This window comes from Leucopleurus acutus (genome assembly GCF_964270905.1).
Source record: "Leucopleurus acutus genome assembly, chromosome: 1".
NCBI classification, from domain to species: Eukaryota; Metazoa; Chordata; class Mammalia; order Artiodactyla; family Delphinidae; genus Leucopleurus; species Leucopleurus acutus.
The window spans coordinates 85635915-85657599 of NC_139142.1; the positions used below are offsets into that span (position 1 = coordinate 85635915).

Here is a 21685-nt window from a genome sequence, read left to right on the forward strand (position 1 = left end):
AACAAATTTTACTTACATCACAAGCGCACCACTCTTGGAACATTAGTAAAATGTTCTTCAATTGCATCTGTATAGCAATGGCAGCCTCCCAGTCAGGATCCACTTCTATGTGTTGCCCAACCTGTCTTCTGATTTCTTCCATTCCCTACAAGAAAAGAGTGGTTAACATATACATATGGGCCCTCTTTCTTTGCTCTTCCACTGGCAAAATATAAAATCATCAGGATTTATATTCATGTATGTGTAGTTTTTTAACATAGCTGTTACACTAGGTCAGAATGCATGGGTTCAAATCATAACTCTGTCACTTTTCTAGCTGTATGACCCTGGTCAAATTATTTCTAAGCTATGATTCCCTTATAGGTAAAAGGGGGATAATAATAGTAACTACCTCATAAGATTGCTATGAAGCTCAAAAGAAAGAATGCATGAAAGTGCTTACTACAGTTATCACATGGTAAGCATAAATAAACATTAATAGTAACAACTGCAGTTAACTAAGCTATTCAGAAAGATCTATTAAAGCAGAATCAGTGAGGCAGTGTTTAAATTTTACTTCTATTTTGCTAGATTTATCCTTTCTCAAATAAAAAACATAATTTGCTCAAAACAAAACAAAACATTAAAGATTGGGGTTAAATTTTTTTAAATAAATTTATCTTACTGATGTACAGAAGAACTATCATACCTGCATACAGGTAAGAATCTTCAAAAAAGATCTAAAGCCTTCAAGGAACTGCATTCTTAATCTTTCCGTCCACACTGCAGGCTTGCTGATCAGGATATACCTATCATTTCAAGAGACAAAGAAACATTTCACTTTCCTATTTTGGGATAATTTTAAGGTTCTCAGGACTATAGATAATGTTGATTCATCAAAATTATGAATTCTAATTTCTTATAACTCTAGGCAGTGCTAGAATTACACCAGCAAAATGTGAATGCTCTACCTATGAGAGGCAGATGTCAAAGCTAAGCCTGACTTCTCCACTCAAAAGTTAGTCTGATTAAGTGAATCTAGCCTGTCACAGCTGGACAACCACAGTACAAATTTTCTAGAACTGTTCATACCCTTCACCCAAAGGACCAGTTGAAATCCCTTCAGCCTCAAAATGCATGTCAAAACTACATGTGCATGATGTATGCTGGTTGTGCAAACTATTTCAGAATATTTTGTAAGTTATAAAATATTTTTGTGCATTAAAATGACACACATTTTCCCCTAAAATTCCCCTAAATTTTCCCCTAAAAATTTCAGAATATTTTGTAAGTTATAAAATATTTTTGTGCATTAAAATGACACACATTTCCCCTAAAATGACACACATTAAAATGACACACATTTTCTCATGCAGTCATGAGAATTATAGTAGTTTGGCCTGAGGATTCAATACCTTTGTTACTGCTGCTCAGTATGTAATGACTAAAGATTTGTACAACTTTGTGTGACTATTCTGCACTGGTTCCCAGAGCCATTCGTTCCTGCTACCTGATTTCAGTACCATAGATATACTACTGCTGGTGGGTCAGGAAATTTGGAACAGACTTCCTACCTCCAGGCTTTCTTCGCCCAGAACCCAGAAGAAGGATATAAGCACCTATGTCATCGTGGCTTACATATCAGAATGTATTTGTTTCATAAGATAAACAGACCCATTTTAGCCTATAATTTACAAGACCAATACTTCTTTTGGCTGTAAAGACAATGGCTGTTTTCATATCCAGTGGGAACATGGTTTATCACAAAATAACTTCTCAGGAAGGAATCATTAACAATTGTTAAAAATTATTTTGCACTCAGTCAACCCAAATCAATTCCTATTACACACCAGGTATCAGGAACATAAACATGAACCAGACACCCTACCCTTGAGGTTCAAAGTGCAGATGGGAAAACAGATATGTATACTGCACACTGTAATCCAATGTTAAGTTCCCAAAAAAAGGGCACAAAGGAAGTAATGCTGAACATAAAAGACATGGCAAAAAGATGGAGGAAAAATTAGTTTTATTCATAAAGATAGTAAGGATTGTGGTTTAATTTTCCCTTTCTTTAAATATCCATTAATATGTTGAAAGTTAAAATACAATCATCAGGGGCTTCCCTGGTGGCGCAGTGGATGAGTGTCCACCTGCTAATACAGGGGACATGGGTTCGTGCCCCGGTCCGGGAGGATCCCACATGCCGCGGAGCGGCTGGGCCCGTGAGCCATGGCCACTGAGCCTGCGCGTCCGGAGCCTGTGCTCCGCAACGGGAGGGGCCACAACAGTGAGAGGCCCGCGTACCGCAAAAAAAAAAAACAAAAGAAAAACAATCATCAGGACTTTATCAAAGAAATAACTTTGAAATATACTAATTACATTCTAAATCTTCCTTTTAAAGTAAAAAAGACTAAAGTTTAAACTCTACCACAATGAACAAATGGCATCAAAGTTTGGCTGTTTTCTAGAGCACTGCTACTCAAAAGGTTGGTTCACAAACTAGAAGCATGAGCATCAACTGAATCTTTAGAAATGCAGAATCTACTGAGTAATAATCTGCATTTTCACAAGCTCCCATAAAGATTTGCATTCATATTAATATTTGAGAAGCACTCATCTAGAGAAGAAAATTTACATTTCTAGTTTCACATAGTTCATGCCTGACCCCTGTAGGAGACCTAGGAAGTAAAGAAGATGTAAGATAGGAAGAAAGGAAAGAGTAAGGAAGGAAAGGAAAAGAAAAGCAGTCTGCAGATAAAAATAGGTGGTAAAAGCAGTGGAAGGAGAGGGTGGGACAGAGTAGGAGAGGAAGAGGGTGACTTGCATTGAGAATATGCTATACTTTTCAGAAAAAGGAAGGAACAAGTTAGAGTAATAAAAGGACAATATTCACTTAACAGAACCAAGGTTCAACTGCATCTCTTTTCTAAGTTTCATTTCCATAATATCCCAACAGATACCTTCCATAGAGTGAGTGACAAATGAAGCTAAATTAATACAGGTGTATTTATTTAGAATGAGAGAGGTAATAAACCCTTCCTTCTACTACACAGACCTCAGAGTACTGTGTTCATTTCTTGGCATATACCTTAAGTGGTACACAGTCAACTAAAACAGCTTCAGTAGCGAAGGACAATAATGTAGAAGGAATTTTAAATATGAAATGGGTATATTTAAAGAAAATGATGCAACTTAACATAAAAAAGAGTTGTCAGATATGCCTACTGTCTTCAAATACGTCAAGTTAAATGAGCACTGAGTTGTTCTGAATGGACAAAGGGTGAGCTAGAGCCACATAATGAAAGCTACAAAGACAGATTTCAATATAAAATAAACTTTCTAAAAGTTGGAAGGGGTTACTCAAGGGTTAGAATGCACTGCTTTGAGAGAGTGAAAATTTCCTGAGGCAGGCTGAACAGAGCTTCTGCTAGGACCAATAAACTTATTTCATGCTGAGGTGCAGTCAGATAAGTAGTATATAAAGTGAGACTATGAAGAGCTACAAATTCTGGAAGAATCTGTACTTTATTCTAGAAACAGTTAAAAGGCATTAAGTATTTGTGGTTATTTCTAACTGATTTAAAAATAAGCAGGGCTTCAGGAAGAAGTGGTGAATGAGTAAGTATATGGGGAAATAATAAGAATGACTACAAAATTTCTACAATGAGAGACTGAGAAATAGGGTTCAGTAATTATTTGTTAAATGAAGGGTATATCTGACTGGTGCTTTAGGCCAGGTTTCAGAGAAGGCTTTGTTGTTGTTTATGTAGTCTGTGAAGCTCCATAATGTAGTGAAAGGAACATGAGTATTACAGATAAATAGCGTTAGGCTCAAATCCAAATTCTGCAACTTACTAGTTTTGTGACCTTAGGCAAATAATTATAATCTACAAATAAAGATATCACCAACCTTATGAGAATGTTGCAAGAATAAAATGAAGTAAAATAAGTAAAGCTTCTTAGCACATAGCAGTTACTAATAAATAACACAGGACCCTTGTGAGAGTGAATTACACGAGAAGTCTAACACAATATCTGCTAATCAGGTCCTCAAAAGACATTAATTTTCCCTTCTCCTTGTCATTAGAGATATCTCTACTTATGTAAGGATGTAGGAGAGCAGTTGTGAGCATCAGATGAGTGGGAAAACTTTAAAATTACCTTCCCAACCAGGGACCCTAAAGTTTTACCATAGGGGTAAGTATCTAGGGATGCATTAACTCTAAATTATTTACCACAGAGAATAATTATAGTCAGAGATCCACAAAATAAAATAAGACAAAACAATGATGTGATTATGCACTTCTCTGGATAGAAAAATAACTCTAAGAATACTTCAGAGTAATGAGAACCACAGAAAGAGATTTTTCCTATACAGTAGACCAAAGGAATGATAAATACACTGATTTAACACTAAACTTTAAGTACTGCCATTTGGAGTTTTTGTATATTTTTTGTTTGTTTTGCATATTGTAAATTATGCATAATTTGTGAATCACACTGGCTAAATGGCAATTCACTACTGAACTCATCACCATCTCAACTTGTACTGAAGATATGATAACATAACGATTTACTGAACTTTAAAGAAAGAATTACATGTCATAATCATGTTTAGAAATTGCAGAATTTGAAAGGGTCTGAAAACATTTTTCTGAGTAATATCAAGGATCCAATGCATAGTTCCAGAAATCTGTCAAATGTATTTTTCTAACTAGAGTAAACTATTTCTAGGTTGGTTTAGAAACTTGTTTCCAGCTCTCTATACTTTACATGGTCACTAGAAGAAGTGGACAAAATTAGAATGATTTTATTCACGTAGGGACTAGAATAAGTAATCATATATATCTTAGAGCTCTTTTTTTAATAGTGAACTAAATGAAACATATTTTGTCTTAATATATTCTTAAAATAATTAAGTTTATGATTTATTGAATACTTTATACAGCATAATCCTTATAGTAGTCACCATCTATTTCTAAAAAAATTCGAAATTTATTTCCTTTTAGGTCCAATGATCCCAAATGTGACCTATCATATGATTCCAACTTTACTTTAAAAGGAAACTCCATTTCTTCAGGGAGAAAAACTTAAGAAACCCCTGATGAATACTTGGTCATATGTATGAAAAAGGAGTTAAAAAAATTCACATCAACAAGATCATCTGAAACTAAGCACAAAGAGACTATGCAAGAGGGGCAGAATCAAAATACATGAGTGGAAGTGAGTGGAAGGCATGGTGACCATGATGGAGATTCATTTGGTGACCCCAAGAGACCCTAAGTTCCTGTGAGAGGCCCTTCCTCAGTACCTTCTTTATTGACCTGATTTTAACTCTATTAGAAGCCTTCACTTAAAACATTTATTGACATCACAGTAACAGTTCTTTGTCCTTGCCATCATTATAAAGATTCCAAGATAACCAAAAGGATCAGATGTTTATATATAGGACAGAATAAACACAACTGTGTTTAACAGGTACCCTCACCTTTTTACTCGAACAACTTACTTTAGATCACATATTACTGCATATACTCTTCCCAATTTGTCCTGGCTGTAACCCTGGAAGTTGAATTTATTGTTCCTATCCAAGTACTCAGGCAAAACTTCCAGCAGAGTTTCAGTGATGACAGAGATAACATTTTGCTCTTCAATAAGATGTCGAGCCTGCAGAACATGTGAAGAATACTGTCTTTAGTATTAACTCATTATAGTATGGACTTTACTTATTTATTCATTTGGTTGGTAAATCATTTTGAATAAATGTTTGTTGAGCATCAAACATACTCCTTAGTCTCATAGGATAGCAATTTCTGAGAAATTATTTTCTAAGAGTAAAAATTCCCTACTCCTCAGCAACTAGAAAACACCTGTCTGAACACCCCAAGTCCATTACACAGGTTACACAGTATCTGTGTAACATTCATTTACATGAATGTTTACCACTGTTAATCACACAGTGAGCAAAGCAGAACAAACAGATATACTTCAGGCTTCTGTCATATATATTTTCTGTGCTGACATCTCCCCCTTAATCGCAATCCAATTTCTCTTCCCCATTCTTTTCTCTGGCCTTTGAAAAGAGAAAGTAGGAACTTTCCAGAAGAAACAGGAAAAGTAGCAGGATAAAAAGGAAGCAGAATCCTCCACCCTCCTCCTCCCAGGCCTATGCAGCTCCATCTCATGCAAATGCTCAACAGTTATACTCTCCTCCTGTTTTGTTTTGTCTTACTCTATTCCCCCACCCTAACAATGATTAAAAAAAAAAAAAACCTAAAGAACAAGAGAATAGCATACAAAAAAATTTTTGGTATTAAAAAGGCACTGTTCCTAAGTTACTCTAGACACTGAGAAACCATCCCTAGGTTTCACCTGCAGGAATAAGCACTTTTGGACCAAGGTAGTGCCATCACTCCCACTCCACAAATTACCTAGCCCTTGGGTATCATTAAAGCATTTTCACGTGCAGATACCACTGAAGCATTATTCAATTTTCCACGTGTAATTAGACCAGCATAGTGACTCAGAAATTGTTTTAATTCAATTCAACACTAACTAAAATTCTTAAATAATAAAATAAATATTACTTAGAAAGGTTGCCAAGACTAATTAATACATACCAAAGTAGGAACAGTAAACATCTGAACTGAGAGTGCAGTTATAGAGATACTTCTGTCATGATCATCACTGATATAGTCTTTCTGTAGCTGCTTATAATACTGGAAGATAAAACAATAAGTGGAGAAGCAATTATAAATAAGTACTGAAAACTTTTAAAATCCCAATTTTAACAGCTGCTATATTTGTTCCTATGTATAAGATGTCAAGTATTATAACTCCTATTTATTAAGGGGAGATACTATGGTCAACAAAAATTTACTAGAAAGAGAATAACAAAAGACTGAATATGAATTCAGCTACCCAAACTAGCATAGTTGGATACTGAGAACTATTTTTAAAAAACACAACAAACACACACACACACACACACACACACACACACACACACACAAAAATCACAGAGGACTGCAAAGGTGTAGTATATACTTTCTCAAACAGAATCTGGGGCAATTTTTAGCAGATTTTACCCCAATGGAATAGGGCAGGGACTATATTGAAAGTATTTAAAAGCTGATATGACCCAGAAAACCAACCATCAGATTCAACCCAGCCTTAAACAGAATGGATGCTGGCTGTACATAACTTCTTATACATACTGGTGCATACCAGCTGAAAATCAATCCTGATATCTTGGGAGAACAAAAATAATAATACATCCAGTCATGCATCAAGCATCTATTATATGTAAGCACAGTGTTAGATTCCTGACCTACATATTTAATTTCAACCATTAGAATTCATACAAAGTTTAAGAGGTAACCATGGTATACAGAAAAACATCATATAAGGAGGGAGAACTGCTGTTGTATAAGGAAAAAACTTCATTTCAGATCACAGATATGGTCCAATATTCTATCTCTAATGAGTTTTAGAAGAATAGAGTTGATAATTTGAGTTGTCATCACCTTTAAAGAAACCAAATGTCTTAGTTACTTTTAACAATCTACTTATAAAATCCAGGAAGTGCAGGTATCTTATCCCATAGTATCATTTGCCTATGACAATCATTATTTAACTCTCTGCTTCCAATTCCATCCTGGGTCTACCTCTGTCCTAAGTTTTACAGAATTTCCTGCCACTCAAAATCAGAGTAAACTAACAAGTATTTACTGGATACCTCTATATAAGGCAAAGCAGAAGGTTAAAGAAGTACATGTTCTAACTAGTCTAACTTGAGAGAGAGAGACAAAAAATATAACAATATAAGGGATATACAATAGATCAATAAAACAATATTAAAAAGCTGTAAGATTTATCTTTATATTCTAGCCTCAAATAGTTAAGTATAACTCTTGCCCATCAGATATCTGCCTCCTTTTAGCATGTATATCTGTTCCTTTTCCCTGCTATGCCTTTCAGCTAGTCACTGCTCTTGTTATAATTTTACTAACAAATGATTAGAAAAGATAAATGTATTCATGAATGTGATAACTTCCTACTGCTTTTTCTAGGCAAACAATAGGTCATTTTCCACCTATCTCCTCTCTCAGACTACTGTTTCCATACTACCAAACGTGAAAATAAATGAACTTTTTGACAGAGAAATGAACTATAAAATTAAATTCTTGCTTCATAATTATCCCCTTTGTTTCCATTATTTCACTTACAAAAATGGTTTTCTATTTCTATTTATTGATATCTATTTATAAAGAGCAATTACCTTCACAAATTCCATAGCAAAGAATTTTTTGTATTCCATCTCCATAAAAAAACTGCTGAAGATCAATTCGTGAAGGATCTTACGGGCACCTATACATCATTTTTTAGGGAGGTGGGAGGAGTATCACCAAGGCAAAAAAAACATTCCAGCTATTAGTAGTGGCAGAATATTATAAAAATATTTCACATGCTAATAGACCTCAAGGACTCAAATGTTAGTGGCATTTATTGCATTAATATTTAATAGCTAGAATTTAAAATACATACATGTAATGCCTTTCCCTTCTTTTTCTGTACCCCTCTCACTCCTGTACCTTACTTCATCCTACTTCTCCCACCTTTCTCCATTCCTTTTCATTCTGTTTCACTAAAGACTACTCTTACTCTGTACTTTCCCTTCTCCATCCCCTTTAACCTTTCTCTCACCTTTTACTTTTGGTTCTTCATTTAAATTTTAAAAATGAAAATTAACATAGCTTTTATAATGGCACTACTGCATGAATGCATACATACTCTTTTTACTGGTTCTGAGTAAATGAAAAGGCACTATAATTAAAAGGCAATATCCCAGGGTTTTAACACAGAATACATATTGATTGGTTAACCTCACCTTCAAAGTATAATATCTTATCAAGTTCACTGATTTAATAAACAGAAGAGATTAAACTCCACTTTAAGGTCATAATATTCCTCTGCTTCATGGCAAGAAGCACAAGTAAAGATCTACCTACCTTTATAAAGCTTTGCATCCCAAAGCATTAACCTGCTTATGAGACAGGGATTCTCAGAGCCAGGTTCTTCTCTAAGGCATGCTTGGCAAAAGATCTGTCTGAAGTCACCTACAAACAAAAAAAGTCATATAATTTTTATTCTTAAAGTATTTTCTCCCAAAAGTACATTTCCTATAATAACATATGAAAAAACTAACAGTAATCATCCTACACTTGATATCAAGAATTATTCTGTCAATATCAAAGAATCAAGAGCCAATGAAATATTATTCACAGCATCTGAAATGCAATCCTGAAAATAAGCAAAATGTATAAAAAAAAACAAAAACCATTTTATTTTATACTCAATGACATTTTAAAATTTGTGGCTATTTAAAAAGACAATAGTTTATGAAAAATAAGAAAAATAGGCTATATACTTACTTGAATAGCTCATAATTTTATTCATCCAGGACCCCAGACGCAAAGCAAATTTCTGATGAGCCATAACCTCAGAGTGTAATACTTCTACATGAAGTGGATGTTGAGAGACATTTTCTGAATGACTCTAGAAATGAAAGGAATATTAAAAACAAACTAGTTTTAAAATTTTTGTTCTAACTAAGTAATCTACTCTTCAAAAAAAGAAATCTATAACTGTTGCAGTTCCAAATCTCTGGGTCTAAATGCTCCAATCTTATCTTTACTTAGGATGTCAAACCACTTCAACAATATAATTGTTTTACTTGGGCTCTTGTAATGTGCATTCCTCTTAAAATTCTCTTTTTGACTCTAATTCAGAAAATTACCTTTATATCTTCCTTTGCTTCCTGGCAAGCAGCAAAAGCACCTGCTTTAACAGCCCGACGGCCCTAATTATAGACAAACATGAGAATTAGGTGGTAGTAGGTTGACAATCCCAATCAATCAATAAGTAATATAAAGCCCAAAGACCCAATAAGCTCTTAATTATCAATCATTTGTTGACTGCCTAAAAGTCCTAAGATTGACAATACCTAGAAGATAAACATAAATGTTTAGCAGTTTTATGTAGCTTCAGAACTTTCAATACCACTAGTGGAGAGTTTCTATACTTTAGGATTCTAGATTTCCTGCTTGGCAAGAATGTCAATTATTTACTTATTGTAGTATATTCTATTTCTATCAGATAATAATAAGTTAGGTTTACTAAACTCTTATTATATGTCTTAGATAGTTTTCATGAGTAAACTTAAAATTCTTCATCATGTGTTCCATATCACACTTTTGGTCCACTAGTGGGTTAGAGGTTTGGCGAGGATATTGATTCCTCAAGTCCTAGAATCACAATGCTAATTACTAGTGCCATGATATTTCTTCTACCATCTTACCCTCCTCTTGAGGGTAGGGATTAGGCTAATGTTCCTTCTGCATACCCGAAGAACACATTTTGCTTTGGATGGGTGTTAAATAAAAGCTGAGCCATGCTATCAATATTATTCTAAAAATAGTTTTAATAGATGATGTTAACTAACCAACTTCTCATAATTCATGCATTTATTCATTCATTCAATAATTATAGAAACAGACTGAGGTTGAGCTGACATTCTTTTTTTTTTTTTTTTGGCGGTACACGGGCCTCTCACTGTTGTGGCCCCTCCCATTGCGGAGCACAGGCTCCGGATGCACAGGCTCAGCGGCCATGGCTCACAGGCCCAGCCACTCCGCGGTATGTGGGATCTTCCCGGACCGGGGCACAAACCTGCGTCCCCTGCATCGGCAGGCGGACTCGCAACCACTGCGCCACCAGGGAAGCCCGAGCTGACATTCTTAACTACTCTTTGCCAAGTATATTCAGTAACTTTCTAATTATTTAGAACAAAAGAGGAAAATTAGTCATCTTAAACTGTTAAACACACACAGAAAAATCAAGTTTCAACCAATTTACTTAGGCTATAAAGGATAAATGAAGAGGATGGTTGTACCTAACACAATACTAAGGCACTTGGCAAGGGCCAGTCAACACCCAATTTCCAGGAAGCTGATGAAGACAGCATAATAATTCAAATGACACGAACCTCTTTGTCTATGGCAGTGGTGTGCAACTGTGCCTCTGCGAGCTCACAGTCAAGAGCTCTTTGTAGACTGTATATGACATGGTCATATGAATGGTGTTCATCATTGAAAAGGACACAGTAGTAGCTATCATTTTTCTCTCTGTTTTTAAAAAAAGATATATATTCAGACACTGCAACAAATAAACAAAGGAAAACATGAAATACAGGCTAAAATAATATATGCCATGTGATGAAGCAGCACCATGTAGCTTCCTACGTATGGGAAAGTACCTCTGTAATACTAGTATAGGAGGTGATTTTAAGTGGTACAGTGCCATAAAATTTAAAAACCCTGACAAAAGTATTACCTTTTCGATGTTTGTCCCCCAATTTTTCTAACTTTCAGAATTAAAATATTATTCTCAGTAAGTGGCAGTATGTCTTTAACACCATTCTTAAATCTTGCTAATCTCCCACTTTGACAAAAGGAGACAGGCCTCAGGCTCAGAACCTTCAAGCAGGCAACGACAGACAGATTTTATTAACATTTAGTTTTTATTTAACTTATTTTTGTTTTTACCTTCTATTTATTTTAAGTGATACTGGTTTTATAGCACAATTAAGTTTTTTTTAAAAAAGGTATATAGATTTAAAGTGCCAGAACTACCATTTGACTGAGAGGCCTTAGACAAATCACTTAAGCATTTAATCTTGCTGAGATGAAAGTAGCTTTTCCACCTCTAAGAAGAGTATAATATCTACATTTGAGAGTGGTGTGAGGATCTTATAAAATACGTGAAAATGGCTGTCATGGGCTACACAAATGTCAGAAGTTATTATCAGTTTTAAACAGTTTATAATAACCTTTCACTAATACTCAATTGATCCTCATAACTCTAAGAGGCAGCTTTTCTCAGGCCTCTTATACCTTAGGAAATAGAGGCTCAAAAAGACTTCTCTATGGTCCCAAAGCCAATAAGCAGTGAGAATTAGAACTCAGATCTGTGAATTTGAAGTCCAGTGCGGTCTACATACATGACCACACTCAAGCAACCCACCCTTTTTAGACAGGCATATTGCTAGTACTATGTTTACCAACACAAAGTTTCTTAAAGCATTTAACTGATGCTATCAAAATAACTGAAATTAAAACCTTTGTGGACACAATCGCTGATGATCGTTATTTTTATAAACAGTTTATGGCCCAGCAAAAGTCAAAACAATACATTTAATGTTTTTAAAAATTGAAATTCTTAATTCTCTCTCATAGAATAATACAAATACACCCAATAAACTAAAAAAACTGTACTTAGGTTTGTGAAACTCCTATATTACTCAGGTAGAAAAATTCCTACAAGCCCCAAACTGTATTTCATATCAGGTCTAGAATTCTCTTTTGCATTTGTAAATTAAGAGCAAATATTACTGTCACTAAAAGACATATGGTCGTTAGAAATTGCTGGGTTTTAGCTAAAAAAAACTGTTAAGGGAATTCCCTTGTGGCGCAGGGGTTAAGAATCTGCCTGCCAATGCAGGGGACATGGGTTCGAGCCCTGGTACGGGAAGATCCCACATGCCGCAGAGCAACTAAGCCCGTGTGCCACAACTACTGAGGCTGCGCTCTAGAACCCACGAGCCACAACTACGGAGCCCGCAAGCCACAACTACTGAAGCCCATGCGTCTAGAGTCTGTGCTCCGCAACAAAGACAAGCCACTGCAATGAGAAGCCCACGCACCTCAACAAAGAACAGCCCCTGCTCGCCGCAACTGGAGAAAGCACGCGGGCGGCAACGAAGACCCAATGCGGACAAAAATAAATAATAAATAAACTTTTAAAAAACAACTGTTGGGGCTCTTCCCTGGTGGCAAAGTGGTTGAGAGTCCGCCTGCCGATGCAGGGGACACGGGTTCGTGCCCCGGTCTGGAAAGATCACACATGCCGCGGAGTGGCTGGGCCCGTGAGCCATGGCCGCTCAGCCTGCGCGTCCGGAGCCTGTGCTCCGCAACGTGACAGGCCACAACAGTGAGAGGCCTGCGTACCGAAGAAAAACCACAAAAAACTGTTAAATCCCTACACCTGAAATAAATCTAGATCCCAAAGCACAGGGCAAAGGGCTATCTCCTTATTCCTACCATCAAATATTTTAAATTTTTTAAAATTAATTAATTTATGTATTTTTGGCTGCGTTGGGTCTTTGGTGCAGTGTGCAGGCTTCTCGTTGCGTTAGCTTCTCTTGTTCCAGTGCATGGGCTCTAGGCGCACGGGCTTCAGTAGTTGTGGAACATGGGATCTCAAGTGCAGGCTCAGGGCTTCCCTGGTGGCGCAGTGGTTGAGAGTCCACCTGCCGATGCAGGGGACACGGGTTCATGCCCCGGTCTGGGAAGATCCCACGTGCCACGGAGCGGCTGGCCCCTGAGCCGTGGCCGCTGAGCCTGCGCGTCCGGAGCCTGTGCTCCACAACGGCAGAGGCCACAACAGTGAGAGGTCAGCATACCAAAAAATAAAAATAAAAAAAATAAAGTGCAGGCTCAGTAGTTGTGGCACATGGGCTTAGTTGCTCCACGGCATGTGGGATCTTCCTGGACCAGGGCTCACATCCATGTCCCCTGCATTGGCAGGTGGATTGTTAACCACTGCACCACAAGGGAACCTCCATCAAAATATCTTCTTTTCTTTTTCTTCTTTTTCTTTTCTTTTTTTTTTAAATTTAATTTTATTTTTTTATACAGCAAGTTCTTATTAGTCATCCATTTTATACACATCAGTGAATACATGTCAATCCCAATCTCCCAATTCATCACACCATTCCCCCACTCCCTGCTGCTTTCCCCCCTTGGTGTCCATACGTTTGTTCTCTACATCTGTGTCTCTATTTTTGCCCTGCAAACCGGTTCATCTCTATCATTTTTCTAGGTTCCACTGATATGCGTTAATATACCATATTTGTTTTTCTCTTTCTGACTTACTTCACTCTCTATGACAGTCTCTTGATTCACCCACGTCTCCACAAATGACCCAATTTCGTTCCTTTTTATGGCTGTGTAATATTCTATTGCATACAGGTACCACATCTTCTTTATCCATTCGTCTGTCGATGGGCATTTAGGTTGCTTCCATAACCTGGCTACTGGAAATAGTGCAGCACTGAACATTGGGGCGCATGTGTCTTTTTGAATTATGGTTTTCTCTGGGTATATGCCCAGTAGTGGGATTGCTGGGTCATATGGTAATTCTATTTTCAGTTTTTTAATGAACCTCCATACTGTTCTCCATAGTGGCTGTATCAATTTACATTCCCACCAACAGTGCAAGAGGGCCGCCTTTTCTCCACACCCTCTCCAGCATTTGTTGTTTGTAGATTTTCTGATGATGCCCATTCTGACTGGTATCAGGTGATACCTCATTGTAGTTTTGATTTGCATTTCTCTAATGATTAGTGATATTGAACAGCTTTTCATGTGCTTCTTAGCCACCTGTATGTCCTCTTTGGAGAAATGTCTATTTAGGTCTTCTGCCCATTTTTTGATTGGGTTGTTTGTTTTTTTAATATTGAGCTGCATGAGCTGTTTATATATGTTGGAGATTAATACTTTGTCTGTTGATTTGTCTACGAGTATGTTTTCCCATTCTGAGGGTTGTCTTTTCGACTGTGTGTAGTTTCCTTTGCTTTGCAAAAGCTTTTAAGTTTCATTAGGTCCCATTTGTTTATTTTTGTTTTTATTTCCATTACTCTAGGAGGTGGATCAAAAAAGATCTCGCTGTGATTTATGCCAAAGAGTGTTCTTCCTATGTTTTCCTCTAAGAGTTTTACAGTGTCCAGTCTTACATTTAGGTCTCTTATCCATTTTGAGTTTAATTTTGTGTATGGTGTTAGGGAGTGTTCTAATTTCATTCTTTTACATGTAGCTGTCTAGTTTCCCCAGTACAACTTATTGAAGAGACTCTCTTTTCTCCATTGTATATCCTTGCCTCCTTTGTCATAGATTAGTTGACAATAGGTTGCATGGGTTTATCTCTGGGCTTTCTATCCTGTTTCATTGATCTATGTTTCTGTTTTTGTGCCAGTACCATATTGTCTTGATTACTGTAGCTTTGTAGTCTAGTCTGAAGTCAGGGAGTCTGATTCCTCCAGCTCTGCTTTTTTCCCTCAAGACTGCTTTGGCTATTTGGGGTCTTCTGTGTCTCCATACAAAATTTAAGGTTTTTTGTTCTAGTTCTGTAAAAAATGCCATTGGTAATTTGACAAGGATTGCATTGAATCTGTAGATTGCTTTGGGTAGTATAGTCATTTTCACAGTATTGATTCTTCCAATCCAAGAACATGGAATATCTCTCCATCTTTTGGTATCATCTTTAATTTCTTTCAACAGTGCCTTATAGTTTTCTGCATACAGGTCTTTTGTCTCCCTAGGTCAGTTTATTCCTAGGTATTTTATTCTTTTTGTTGCAATGGTAAATGGGAGTGTTTCTTAATTTCTCTTTCAGATTTTTCATCATCTGAAGGAATGATGAAAAATCATTGTATAGGATGATGTGTATACGAATGCAAGAGATTTCTGTGCATTAATGTTGTATCCTGCAACTTTACCAAATACATTAATTAGCTCTAATAGTTTTCTGGTGGCATCTTTAGGATTCTCTATGTATACTATCATGTCATCTGCAAACGGTGACAGTTTTACTTCTTCTTTTCCAATTTGTATTCCTTTCATTTCTTTTTCTTCTCTGATTGCCTTGGCTAGGACTTCCAAAATTATGTTGAATAATAGTGGTGAGGGTGGACATCCTTGTCTCATTCCTCATCTTAGAGGAAATGCTTTCAGTTTTTCACCATTGAGAATGATGTTTGCTGTGGGTTTGTAGTATATGGCCTTTATTATGTTGAGGTAGTTCCCTCTATGCCCACTTTCTGGAAAATATTTATCATAAGTGGTGTTGAATTTTGTCACAAGCTTTTTCTGCATCTATTGAGATGATCATATGGTTTTTATTCTTCAATTTGCTAATATGCTGTATCACATTGATTAATTTGCGTATATTGAAGTATCCTTGCATCCCTGGGATAAATCCCACTTGATCGCGGTGTATGATCCTTTTTATGTATTTTTGGATTCTGTTTGCTAGTATTTTGTTGAGGATTTTTGCATCTATATTCATCAGTGATATTGGTCTGTAATTTTCTTTTTTTGTAGTATCTTTGTCTGGTTTTGGTATCAGGGTGATGGTGGCCTCATAGAATGAGTTTTGGAGCTTTCCTTCCTCTGCTATTTTTTGGAAGAGTTTGAGAAGGATGGGTGTTAGCTCTTCTCTAAATGTCTGACAAAATTCACATGTGAAACCATCTGGTCCTGGACGTTTGTTAGAAGATTTTTAATCACAGTTTCAACTTCATTACTTGTGATTGGTCTGTTCATATTTTCTATTTCTTCCTGGTTCAGTTTTGGAAGGTTATACCTTTCTAAGAATTTGTCCATTTCTTCTAGGTTGTCTATTTTATTGGCATAGTTGTTTGTCGTAATCTCTTATAATTCTTTGTATTTCTGCCATGTCAGTTGTGATTTCTCCTTTGTCATTTCTAATTTTATTGATTTGAGTCCTCTTCCTCTTTTTCTTGATGAGTCTGGCTAACGGTTTATCAATTTTGTTTATCTTCTCAAAGAACCAGCTTTTAGTTCTATAGATCTTTGCTATTGTTTTCTTTGTTTCTATTTCATTTATTTCTGCTCTGATCTTTATGATTTCTTTCCTTCTGCTAACTTTGGGTTTGGTTTGTTCTTCTTTCTCTAGCTCCTTTAGGTGTAATGTTAGATTGTTACTTGTTTTTGAGGTGGGCTTGTATAGCTATAAACTTCCCTCTTAGAACTGCTTTTGCTGCCTCCCATAGGTTTTGGATCATCGTGTTTTCACTGTCACTTGTCTCTAGGTATTTTTTGATTTCCGCTTTGATTTCCTCAGTGATCTCTTGGTTATTTAGTAACGTAGTGTTTAGCCTCCATGTGTTTGTGCTTTTTACGTTTTTTTCCCCTATAACTGATTTCTAATCTCATAGCGTTGTGGTCAGAAAAGATGCTTGATATGATTTCAATTTTCTTAAATTTATTTAGGCTTGATTTGTGACCCAAGATGTGATCTATCCTGGAGAATGTTCCATGCGCATTTGAGAAGAAAGTGTAATCTGCTGTTTTTGGATGGAATGTCCTATAAATGTCTATTAAATCTATCTGGTCTACTGTGTCATTTAAAGCTTGGGTTTCCTTATTAATTTTCTGTTTGAATGGCCTGTCCATTGGTGTTAATGAGGTGTTAAAGTCCCTCACTATTATTGTGTTACTGTCGATTTCCTCTTTTAGAGCTGTTAGCAGTTGCCTTAAGTACTGAGGTGCTCCTATGTTGGGTGCATATATATTTATAATTGTTATATCTTCTTCTTGGATCGATCCTTTGATCATCATGTAGTGGCCTTCCTTGTCTCTTGTAACATTCTTTATTTTAAAGTCTATTTTATCTGATATGAGTATTGCTACTCCAGCTTTCTTTAGATTTCCATTTGCATGGAATATCTTTTTCCATCCCCTCACTTTCAGTCTGTATGTGTCCCTAGGTCTGAAGTGGGTTCTTGTAGACAGCGTATGTATGGGTCTTGTTTTTGTATCCATTCAGCAAGCCTGTGTCTTTTGGTTGTAGTATTTAATCCATTCACATTTAAGGTAATTATTGATATGCATGTTCCTATGACCATTTTCTTAATTGTTTTGGGTTTGTTTTTGTAGGTCCTTTTCTTCTCTTGTGTTTCCCACTTAGAGAAGTTCCTTTAGCATTTGTTGTAGAGCTGGTTTGGTGGTGCTGAATTCTCTTAGCTTTTGCTTGTCTGTAAAGCTTTTGATTTCTCCATCAAATGTGAATGAGATCCTTGCTGGGTAGAGTAATCTTGGTTGTAGGTTCTCCCCTTTCATCACTTTAAGTATATCATGCCACTCTCTTCTGGCTTGTAGAGTTTCTGCTGAGAAATCAGCTGTTAACCTTATAGGAATCCCTTGTATGTTATTTGTTGTTTTTCCCTTGCTGCTTCCAATAATTTTCTTTGTCTTTAATTTTTGCCAATTTGATTACTATGTGTCTCAGTGTGTTTCTCCTTGGGTTTATCCTGTATGGGACTCTCTGCCTTTCCTGGATTTGGGTGGCTCTTTCCTTTCCCATGTTAGGGAAGTTTTTGACTATAATCTCTTCAAATATTTTCTCGGATCCTTTCTCTCTCTCTTCTCCTTCTGGGACCCCTATAATGCAAATGTTGTTGCATTTAATGTTGTCCCAGAGGTCTCTTAGGTTGTCTTCATTTCTTTTCATTCTTTTTTTCTTTATTCTGTTCCACAGCAGTGAATTCCACCATTCTGTATTCCAGGTCACTTATCCGTTCTTCTGCCTCAGTTATTCTGTTATTGATTCCTTCTAGTGTAGTTTTCATTTCAGTTATTGTACTGTTCATCTCTTTTTATTTGTTCTTTAATTCCTCTAGGTCTTCGTTAAACATTTCTTGCATCTTCTTGATCTCTGCATCCATTCTTTTTCCAAGGTCTTGGATCACCTTCACTATCATTATTCTGAATTCTTTTTCTGGAAGGTTGCCTATCTCCACTTCATTTAGTTGTTTTTCTGGGGTTTTATCTTGTTCCTTCATCTGGTACATAGCCCTCTGCCTTTTCATCTCGTCTATTTTTCTGTGAATGTGGCCCCCATCAAAACTTCTGATCAAGAAAATAGCTAAAGACTTGGACTAAAGGGAGACACAGTATTCCGAAGTCCCCACCTTTGTTCACAAACCTCTCAGAGAACCTGGAAGTTGGTCCAGGCCAGTATCACACTGGGCAGTTTACTCCCTACTGGGATGAATGGCTGCTAGGACCTTGTAAATCATTTAGAACAAGACCCCCAAAATGTGTTTTCTTAAAAATCTGAAGCTCCTGATTAGGCTCTTCCTTTGGCTTAACTTCTGTATAGTGTCTTAAGAGACCATCTCATATAAATGGGCATTTTGGAAGTATTTCAATAAGGCAATTCTCTATAAAATCTTCATAATGATAGTTAAGTTAAAGCAGTAAATAACAACAGACATTTTTCAAACACCCGTTTTGCAATATAAATAACCATCATGAAAACTTCTCCCTTTTAAAAAATCCCCCACCTTATCTGGAGTTGAGGAGGCAGTTCTTTTTCCTCTTCCCATACAGTCATTTCTACAATGTATTTTATCACTGAAGGGAATATTTTCCTGGCTTGGTCAATTACCTCTTCATTCAACGGACAGCGTAAGTTCTGCAAGAAAGTATAGAAAAACATACTACCAATGTTGTATACAAGTAAGTGGATGAGAAAGATAATGTTATTAATTTATAGCAATAATTTCAATGAGTTCATTTACACCATCCTCCAGGAATGAATTTAACTTCAACTCAAGACGCTGCTATTCACATCGGTTTAGCTTAACTCCTTGTGGCCAAGTTGGTGCTACAGATGACAGAAAGGCAAGAAGGCAAAACCACAGAGGTCTCCTTTATGATGCTCTTCATTATGAATGTTCTTCCCTGCCTGAATAATTATATCATCAGAGAACAATGAGTTATAGGGAGTGGTTATCCCCTCCAGCTGACAAAAACTTTTCTCACTAATTTATTTCAACTGATCCTTATAGCCACTCTGTTAAGGCAGAAAATTAAAGGCATTTAAAAGATAAAGGTCCCATCCAAGGTCAAAGAACCTCTAAACAGATATAAAAAGCAAGACTAAAATCTGGGTTTTTGACTCCCATGGGGGGAAAAAATGTTAATTTCATTACAAAATACAACTTCCTTAATAAAAGGCTTGTTCAAACCAATTAGCTAAAAAAAACACATTTAAATGCTCTATGTCATAAACCATTATGGAAATGCAAATCAAAACCACAATGAGATACCTCTTCATACTTGCTAAGGTGTCTATAATCAAAAAGGGAGATAACAATAAGTATTGGCCAGGATGTGGAGATATTTGAACCCTATGCACTGCTGGTGGAAATGTAAAATGGTTCAATTTGGAAAACAGTCTGAGAGATGCTCAAAATGTTAAGTATAGTTACCATATGACCCAGCAATTCTACTCCTAGATATCTATCCAAGAAGTATGAAAACATATATCTGCACAAAAACTTGTACACAAATATTTGTAGCAGCATTACTCATAATAGCCAGAAAGTGGAAACGACCTAAATTTCCATAAACTGAAGAACGGATAAATAAAATGGTATGTAATCCATACAATGGAATATTATTTGGTCATAAAAAAAAGAATGAAGTACATGTTAAAAAAGCACTGAAGTTATACTTTAAATGGGTGAATTCTTTAATACATTATGCAAGTTACAGCCCAATAAGATGTTTAAACAAAGCAGTAAGCAGGAAAAGAAACATAGTAGCTCTTTAAGACACACACACACACACACACACACACACACACAATCCACTAGAAATTCAGTACAATGCTTTTAATATTCAATTTTAACCTACCTGCTATAGACCGTACTAATGAACTGTATTTTATTCTGTGGTGACGAAAACATTAACCTACACATTTATTCTTTTGCACCTATTCTTTCTCACTCCCCAATGCTTTATTATTTTAATTTCTACCATCTCCTCAATATGTCACCTTTCCTCTGGAGATTTTGCTCAGAAGCTTTTGCTAGAGAGAGAGAAAATAGAGTGCCAAAGGTACTAAGAGCAATATTAATCCACTATGTTCCTATTTCTTACCTTTTTTAGCTCAATATTTCCTTTCAATTCCTCAGAAAAGTAGTCTGAATTAAAGAGTTAAGAGAATCTACTCATTACTTCCATACTGTATCAATCAGAGGCTAAGTTCTTCAGAAGAGGTCTGGTAAGTACAGAAGAAACTTTTTTTTTTTTAATTTATTTTTTGGTTGTGTTGGGTCTTCGTTGCTGCACACGGGATTTCTCTAGTTGTGGCGAGCAGGGGCTACTCTTCATTGCAGCACGCGGGCTTCTCATTGTGGTGGCTTCTCTTGTTGTGGAGCACGGGCCCTAAAGCACACGGGCTTCAGGAATTGTGGAGCGTGGGCTCAGTAGTTGTGGCTCACGGGCTCCAGAACGCAGGCTCAGTAGTTGTGGTGCACAGGCTTAGTTGTTACAGGACATGTGGGATCTTCCCGGATCAGGGATAGAACCCATGTCCCCTGCACTGGCAGGCAGATTCTTAACCACTGCGCCAGCAGGGAAGTCCAAGTACAGAAGAAACTTTAAAATAAATCATTTAGAGCTTAGAAAATAAGAAGGTCCATTAGAGGGAACAAAAGGGTGATAATCAAAATAGATTTTAAAAAACCTTAAAAATTAACCCAGAAATATACTGCAGGACTAGAAAGAAACTTCTCTTAAATACACTTTAAGAGATACTGCCAAATGCTGGATGATGGGCTGATTAGTATCAGCCACGTCTAATTACATTTGGTAAATCCCTATTATGGTTGGCACAATGCCACACGCCTGGCAGAGTATGGATTTCACATTCACCAAAGCAGAGATGAAACAAATGCGAAGTACAAAGGACTGTTGGGTGGCAATTGATTAGTTATATGCTAGCCATAAGTGTCCTTCTCTCACATCTAGATCATGAATCAGATCTAGAG

The 21685-nt window shown here is 36.5% G+C and overlaps 1 protein-coding gene across 2 annotated transcripts in view; it reads right to left on the minus strand.

The window, feature by feature from the left end:
- UBR1 (ubiquitin protein ligase E3 component n-recognin 1) overlaps positions 1-21685 on the minus strand; it is a 165138-nt gene that overhangs the window by 81716 nt on the left and 61737 nt on the right. For both annotated transcript variants that reach the window (XM_082834706.1, XM_082834705.1), the window contains exons 5-14: positions 19190-19320; positions 11030-11168; positions 9782-9844; positions 9417-9540; positions 8994-9101; positions 8264-8352; positions 6603-6701; positions 5492-5649; positions 689-788; positions 17-145 (exon numbers count right to left, since the gene is read on the minus strand). In XM_082834706.1, the coding sequence (XP_082690832.1) occupies positions 17-145; positions 689-788; positions 5492-5649; positions 6603-6701; positions 8264-8352; positions 8994-9101; positions 9417-9540; positions 9782-9844; positions 11030-11168; positions 19190-19320 (1140 nt within the window). The remainder of the gene's footprint in view (positions 1-16; positions 146-688; positions 789-5491; positions 5650-6602; positions 6702-8263; positions 8353-8993; positions 9102-9416; positions 9541-9781; positions 9845-11029; positions 11169-19189; positions 19321-21685) is intronic.